This window comes from Thermobia domestica, chromosome 11 (assembly GCF_964235325.1).
Source record: "Thermobia domestica chromosome 11, izTheDome1.hap1.1, whole genome shotgun sequence".
Lineage (NCBI taxonomy): Eukaryota > Metazoa > Arthropoda > Insecta > Zygentoma > Lepismatidae > Thermobia > Thermobia domestica.
Window position 1 is genome coordinate 114,594,759 of NC_137464.1, and position 8,783 is coordinate 114,603,541.

Consider the following 8,783-nt stretch of genomic DNA (forward strand, 5'->3'; position numbering starts at 1 on the left):
TACAGTAGCTAAATAACTTCGAGGGATAATTGTGTAAATCACAATATAGCGTGTAAACGTTTTCCTTCAGCAATCTCTCACTGTATATATAGGATGTACCCAGTATTTCTTTTTTTCTTCTTTTCTTCTTTCCTAAATTCAACATTAGCGCACAAACAATAGCACATTCTTCGAAGTCCATCGTACTGTGCCCAATCCCGCCAAATTGTGATATAAAATGCCCAGCAACTTTTGTATTGCCGTCGCCAGTGAGCGGTAGGCCTAAAAGCTAAGGCTTGTGCTGAAATGTAACGTTAGTTTTATGATTACCTAGTGTGAATTAATTTCTTGTGAGCATAATGGAGTTTTCAACTACGTCAAAGGGCAAACCCCTTTTACTGCACGAAGGATTTCAGTACGACTTGCAGAGAAAGAACATTGAATAGACAACGTGGGTATGCATATATAATACTATTTTAGTATGTTTTCTCTTTGTACAGTTCACCGTCTTTCACTTCTTGCATGCCGGCCTTTTTCAACTCCTGGACGTCAGTTTGTCAGGTTGTATTTTATATACATGCTCTGCGAATTGCACTTATAGTTGCCGAATACTTCGATTATTTTAGATAATTAAATTGGCTGTTTTAGTATTGTTCGCATTTTCTCGGCTATTATAAACAAGTTCAAATTTAGTAGCAGAAGAACTTGATATTAATTGTTCGCTTTTTAAAATTATGGCAGTGTTTATTGAGTTGCTTTTTGATCGTTTGAACTTCTTATTGATGGTTACTAAAGGTATTTGATACTTTGATACACTTGATTAAATCCGCCTGTAGGCTTGGCCGAAAGGTATTTTTATCATTGTCGTCATAACCATAGACTTTACAACCAGGGTCCCTTCTCTTTACTTTGCGGGGGGCGGAGGGGGGCTCGCTACACCACTGTAATCAGAAGTGAAATATATTATTAAATAAAAATTAGTACACAACGCACACAAAAATCTGCAAATGGACAATGTAACTCCAGTTGCGAGTTTTTTTTTTTTTTTTCGTGCCTTTATTATTGGTATCCAACCTCCGTAGATTCTTTCTACTACTATTGCTTTTAAATGTTATGTTTACATGTAAATTTAAATGTTTTTAAAGGTCAGTATTTTCGTGCTTCTTATTGTGGTCTCATTTTTCAGCTGTGTGTGAACAGAAAGGAATCTACGTGTCCGGGTTCAGTTAGGACAGTAGGTGAAATTGTTATACAGTGCAGCATGACTACACATGCATTCCGGATGTAGCGGCTTGCAAGATACGAAAGCGCCTAGCAAGAGGGCACGGGAAGAAATCCTAACGCCTGTGTGTATGATCTTCCAAGAGGAAATGGCTGTACCGATAAATCAGGGATTGGATCTGGTCACTGCAATTCCTTTGTACAGCAATAGAGAAGATAATCTGAACAAAACGAGAAGGGAATCTTTGGGTATCAATCAGGGCACACCTACATCAAGCAATATATGTTTTCCAGATGATTTTCTCCTGTTTGAAGATGGCACTTCGGTTTTGCAGTATGACAAGTTGGGAGACGGGCAACGAATTCTTTGTTTTGCACATGAGGGTCTCCGGGAAGCACTGGGGAACAGTGAACAGTGTTTTTTCGATGGAACTTTTAAGAGTTGCCAAAAACACTGCACAGCTGTATACGGTACATGCAGACATCTGGAGCGTACATGAGACTACGTCAGTTGTACCTGTTCTGTATTCTTTGCTGCCAGATAAAATGGAGGTCACCTACAATCAACTGTTCTCTTTTCTTAAAGTTTGGGTTGGAGAGAAGTACCCAAAAGTGTGCAAATTAGATTTTGAAACTGCAGCAATGAATGCACTTCACGCTCCATTCCCACACGATGAAATATCAGGTTGTAACTTCCACTTCGCCCATAGCATATGGAGAAAAGTGCAAAGTCTTGGCCTTGTAGAAGACTACACTAACAACGAGGAGGTGCGTCGACATATCCGGATGTGTGCTGCATTGGCCCTAATACCACTAGAGTATATTGATGATAGCTGGCTACTTATTATGGAGGAGTGCCCACCTGGGACCAAGGTTGAAGCGTTTAATGATTATTTTCTCGGACAGTGGCTAGAAAATCCTGCCATTAAAAGAAGTACTTGGAACTGCAGTGCTGAGAGACACAGAACCAACAACGTAGTGGAAGGATGGAACCACAAATTGAACACTACAATATCTAAACGTTCGCCGCACATACTTTCTTTGGTAAAGGTGCTGAAGGAAGACGCTAAATTTAGTTTCCATGCCTTTACGAGACACCAAGTGCACGGTATACCGTAAAAGAGAAGGAAAGTATCTTCCATAAAGTTTGACGAGAGAATACAACGAATTCTCGAGAATCTGAGAAGAGGCTGTGATTTAAAAAAATGTATCAGAAGTTTGAGTTATGTACAAAAGTTGGAATAGTTGATAAAGAAGAAAAGGGACATGCTGTTGGATTTTGTAAATAATTAATGTTTATAATCATAATCATTGTGGCGTGCGACGCGCAAGTGACAAGGTTCCTATTGGAACTACCTAGCAGTATGGATCGAATGTGGTGTAATATAAAAATCATTGCGTTTCTTCCATGCTTTCAGGCGGCAAAATCAGCGCTCGAATTACTGAAGAACTTCATTTGTTTGTGTAGATTTGCAAGAATAATCCTTTCATCAGAAATTTGGTTTGTTTCTTGTGTTTCAGGTGATTGCCTTGCTTTGAAAATTGCTTGGGAAATTACTCCCACCCCCTCAAGGTCAAATCTAGATGCAGGTGCGTGGCAACGGACACGTTTTCATAGACAGATAAATATGCGATAAGGTAACCGTGGCAAGTAACACGAAATTCCAATAGTGGCAAGTAACACCGTGGCAAATAACACGCAAACATGCCACCCAAGAATATGATGGTCAGTTCTAAAAATTTCCTGTAATCTTCTCTGTACTGTCCTGCTTCTACAAGTTTGATAGCAAAATTCAACACTCCATTTCTTACATCGGAAATATTGTTTGTTACATCATCATCATCAATTCCTGGAATAAAATTAGTGCAATCTATTCTAGACCCCTTGTTCTGGAAACAATTCAATAGGAGAACGTCCGGTCCAGATGCAGACGAAACACAACAGTTATCAAATACACATTTTAAAACTAATTCATAAATGTGGTGTCTACAAGGAAGGTATAGAAGGTTATTTTGGAGCTGCTGCTCTGGCAGAATGGAAGCACCGTTGACAAGATCCACATTGCAAGGAGTAATGTTACAATAAACTGCCTGCACGAACTTTACCAAGTTCCATTCTTCAAGCGAATGTACTATAGTAGAATCAATATGTTCTTCTCTTGATGACGACAAAATGGGAACACCAATTAGCCTCTCATGACCATCTTCTGTAATAATTATTGATAACCTGCCGGCAGTCTCTCTGCCAGTCAAATTCAGCAGTAGTTTTCCGTTCCAATGCACAACTAACGCACTTGATGCACTCTGAAATTGTTACTTGTAGTTCTGTGCAACTTCACTACAGGTTTTCTCTCAGCATCGGTGAATGGAAGACCCATTTATTGCTACTTCATCTACATTATGGCCTAATGCCTCTGCCGTCACTGTTAGAATATGTATTACTGCTCTATGAGTGATCTTTTATCGATTAAGAACAACACCAGTCTTTGAGTAATAAAATTAGTTTTCCCCCTTTTACATCTCTTGGACGGTCCGGGCACCCACGCATTCGTATTTACATTTTCTCTAACATTCTTAACTGGGTTTTCCTCTTCATTACTTGAACTACTCCATGTTTTTGGCGTATTAAGTTCAAACAAATCATTTTCAGAAGTGCACTTTCTTTCGCGTTCCTCTTTCGTTTGAAACCGTGCATATCCTTTTCGTTCTTTTCACGCCAAACTCATGTCTTTACTTTCAGTCGTGTAAGAATTATTAATCTGAAAAGGAGACATCTTTTCACAGAAGACATCTTTCAACTCTTACATGACTAAAGCTATCTTTAAAATTGTGCCAGATTTGTGCTTCTGGTAAAACGATACCTCAAAACGATATGTCACATAAACCTCTTTCTATTTAAAATTTTTTATCTGAATTCAAGGTGGCGGATTTCAAGATGGCCGCAATGGCAGTACTATACAAAATTAAATATGTTTCTTCCTCTATTTCTATTATCCAGGGTATCTTTGCATGACCTTTAGCCGTTTCTAAATTACATGAATTTATTCCAAATTTTTCCCATATACTATGTACTGTAATCGGATTCAAAATTTTAGGTCGCTTGGGGCACCATTTAATATTATTCAATGAAGCTAATTTTTCTCCTGGCTTAATTTAGTCCCATATGGAACCATTTTAGGGGGTGAGACCAGCCCGATCTGAAAATCGATATTTATGTACCACCCTAATATATACATATATATATATATATATATATATATATATATATATATATATATATATATATATATATATATATATATATATATATATATATATATATATATATATATCATTACATTGTCATTGTTTAATTCCTATGTGGACTGATATATTAATATGTATGTTTGTTGCATGTTTATACAATTATGTGTCTAATTTCCTAATAGATGTAATATATGTTCGCCAATTGTAGTTAGATGGTTTCTTTAAGCTATTTTCACCCATGTCGATACGCTGTCCTGTATGTATGTGAGTGTGTGTGAATGATTGATACATTTAATTTTAAGTGGTAGCATTTAATATTGATTTACTATGATAGTTTCATAATAAGTGTGTAATAGCATGTTATATGTATTAGTGTATGACGGAGGTCATGAAAGATAACTAATTCTAAAGTAGTCTAAATCGGCTCTGGAGAAAAGCCAAAATAACAGGATGAGCCTGAATAACGACAGTCTTTCCGTAAATCTCGAAAATTTCTATTTGTGTAAAATATGTACATTACTTTTGACATTTTTTTTTCTTGGCTGATTCCAATGTGTGTTCGATCTCCATTATGAATATTCAAATATTGGATACAGATTATTTAACGTTTGGAAATAACAAGGAAACGATTAAATTAAAACTTCTCGTCACCTGGGCTGGGTTAGAGCAACTCCCACTTGTGCAGTTGTCTGGATCCAGGTCTGGATAGTATGAGGGAACATGTGTCTCTTCAGGATCATTTCAGAAAAGATCTTCAAGTAATAACATTCGAATATGAATGACCTTTTAATAACTATTCAAATTCCCTTTACCATATTTCCATAATTATCCAGTAATCCTTTATCTCTAGTTTCTTCTTCCTTTCTTCTTTTCCCCTTCCTCTTTTCCTCCTTTCTTCTACCTTCTTCTCTTCTTTCTTTCCTTTTCCTAATAAAACTGAAGAGGGGTCGTGACTGACAGTTGTCGCTATAGACACGGTCATTAAATATTTTGATGTTTCTCTTCGAAAGTCCGATTAGTTAATCCTAAAGCATACATATGAAGCAAGAATTCCAAAATTCATTTAGTTTTTTTTTTTCATTTCATATTTGGCTAAATTATCATAATTACAGAATTTCAGTAAAAAATAATCGACTCCACATCTTCCCAATCACGACAATTGTCTTCAAAGTCCAGCTTTTCCCCTAAGAGAAATAAAAATCGACCTCACTCGTTCACTCTCTCGTTCGTTCTTCTTGGGTCACTTCTACTTCTAGTACAGTCAGTAAGCGAATTAAGTAGCTTTAGTAGAGATTTGATTTGTATTTGTGAAGAAAATTATCACACAAGAATTATATTTTGTAGTACAAGCCCCCTCCCACCGATATTTTTGATTCTTTACAGAGGAGAATTTCTCCACCGTTACCCGAGTAATTCGAACACTGAAGACATATGTGGATAGTAGCTTATATTTACACATATAACTAATCTATTTACTATATGTTGCATGTAATTAACATATTAGGTGTGAGTAGTCTAAATTGGTAGACCTTCTCTGTAATGGATACCTCTCTTCTGCGGACAAACAGCCATGCTCCATCGGTGTCCATTACTGAGAGGTTTCACTGTATTTCTTACATACAGAATTATTGAACTTAATTTTAAATGCTCCACTCTGTGCAAGAAACTCAAGAAGTGGAAAAAATTGACACTGGCAACATTGCTCAACCTACTAAATCCTCAACTGAAATTTTTCGATCAATTCTGTTAAAACCCATTAACATACGTAAATATTAAGATTGTAATTTGAAACAGATACAGAAACTATGGTGAAGAATTAACTTACGACCGATTCCATTTCAAATCGTCCAGGCAAGCCATAATTGGTCCCCATCATAGTCTCAGATTTCATTTATTTTTTTAATATGGGATCTACATACAATATTATTAGACCCATATTTTTTCTTTTTGCTGAAAAAAATTTTTTCTTCGATATACAGCCTTCCAAAATGGCCGACCTCATCTCGGATTGCTCGAAAAACTGAAAAACATGTCAAATTAAAACTTCTGTTGTAGAGAAACGAATGTACTTAGTAACATGATCGCAATAGCAGGAAGAGTATAAAGTTGTATGTTTCGTTGGAGGGACAAAATTCGTCTATTGGTCTAATAGGAATCGCGCAATTCACTCGCAATGTTGCCAACTTTGGTGAAATTTTTGCTAACTTCAAACACTTTTTTCTCTGTCCTCACGAGCAATATCAACCATCTGATTCTAGCATCGAAATCTACTCCATAAGGTCTCTTGACGATGTAAAGGACTTACGTTTCTGATTATTACATCCCACGATATAGCATGATGAAAAGCTGAAAATTTCATTAAGACGCCATGTTTGGACGCCATTTTCTCAAAAACCCCACTTTTTAAAAATCTGAATTTTTTTCATATATTGGAGAAGTACCTAAGGATTTAATATCCGTCAACCGTCCATGCGGCTGCAGCCCCTAACATTCGCAATTAATTATTGAAATTTCGATTTTTGTACTTGAAATGTAAATATTTCCTATGGGCATTTAGGTCCTATACACAAGGCGATTTGAAAGGAAGTATGAAAATTTTGAGAGATGAATCCTGACATAAAATCCAGTAGAAAAGTTCCTATAAACATGAGTCGAATTCCGCTTCGTTTTCGAATTACAGGGTTTCCAACTCGGGACCCAAAATCGGCTCGCGACAATGGAAAATAAAATATAAATTTCGTGTTAAATCAGAACTATGTGCTAAAGTTATGATGAAGTTCAGAAAGTTGATTTGTATCAACATGATGATTTTTACGTGCGTTTCAATTCGGTTGGCAGGGTTGCCAACTTGGTACAACTTTTATTTGTTTCCAAATGACACTACGTGGATTTTATATGATATTTGGTATTCATTAATGATTGCAAACATCATATGGAGCACAATTTTCCCTAGATCACTGCACTTTTCGAAAACACATGTATTTAATTAAAAGGCTTTATCTCGTGCGTTATTGATAGTTTGCAACATTAAGTGTGAATTTCACATGATGTTTGCCATCATTAGTAAAACCAAAATGTCGAATAAAAACTACGTCTGTGTAAGTTATAATAATAATAATAATAATAATAATAATAATAATAATAATAATAATAATAATAATAATAATAATATAATAATAATAATAATAATAATAATAATAATAATAATAATAATAATAATAATAATAATAATAATAATAATAATAATAATAATAATATTTTTTATTATTGCAAAACACCTCATAACTCCACGCATCAAGTTCGAACTTGTTCAAGAAGTTTTGCTGCAACCACGAAACAGTTTCTTACGAGATTCGGTGTCGTGAACATCGTCCTAGTGTTCTCTAGAACCATGAAAATTGTTTTCACTGGTAACATAATATTGTAGTGCACTAGTTACAGTGTTTGTGTGAGTAACAATGGAGAAGTCCTATAATAGTAAGGATCGTATTAAATGTGTTGATGATTCTAAAAGGCATAAGATAACTGTGTACAGAAAGAATTCTTGACAAATATTTTATCTTGCGGTAAAATATATGTATTGCGTACAGCGCGTCTGCCAAAACGTAGTATTAGGAGAAGATGATTATTTGTGTAAAGGGTACTTTGAATATTTACCGTGAACAACGTGAATGTATGTGAGATATTGGTGACCACGGAAGGTGTAAATATGAAATTATGCACCAGCAAGATAAAGAATTTGTTCCTCTGAATGTAGATTTGGAAACCATTAACCAGACAGTTAACATGCTAAACATGAATGTGTCCTCATGAAAACGGCCGTTATCGGTGAAACCTAGACTACGGTGATGGATTCACCTCTCAAAATTTTTCATACTGCATTTCAGATCGCCTTGTGTACAGGACACAAATAATCATCCTCCCCTAATAGTACCTTTGGGCTGACACGCTGTACGCAATCTATATATTTTACCGCGAGATAAATTTTTTGGCTAGAATTCTTTCTGTGCACAATCCTCTTACGGCTTTTAACATAATCAACACATTATCTTATGCCTTTTAGAATCATCAACACATTTAATACGGTCTTTACTGTAATAGGACTTCCCCATTGTTATTCACACAAACACTTAACTAGTGCACTACAATGTCATGCTACCAGTGTAAACAATTTTCATGGTTCCAGAGAACACTAGGACGATGTTCACGACACCGAATCACACAATCAATAACGCACGAGATAAAACCTTTTAATGAGATAAATACACGAGATAAATACATGTAAGTTTTCGAAAACTGCAGTGATCTAGGGAAAATTGTGCTTCATGTGATGTTTG

At 35.7% G+C, this 8,783-nt stretch overlaps 1 protein-coding gene across 1 annotated transcript; it reads left to right on the plus strand.

The window, feature by feature from the left end:
• The first annotated feature begins 1,746 nt into the window (after nt 1-1,746).
• Nucleotides 1,747-2,319, plus strand: LOC145665238 (uncharacterized). Its single transcript, XM_081732529.1, has one exon. It carries the CDS (start codon nt 1,747-1,749, stop codon nt 2,317-2,319), a length of 573 nt encoding a protein of 190 aa, XP_081588655.1.
• Nucleotides 2,320-8,783: the final 6,464 nt, after the last annotated feature.

Excerpts from the sequence above, each read along its gene's own strand:
- LOC145665238 (XM_081732529.1), top strand. The coding sequence starts at position 1,747 with ATGGAGGTCACCTACAATCAACTGTTCTCTTTTCTTAAAGTTTGGGTT.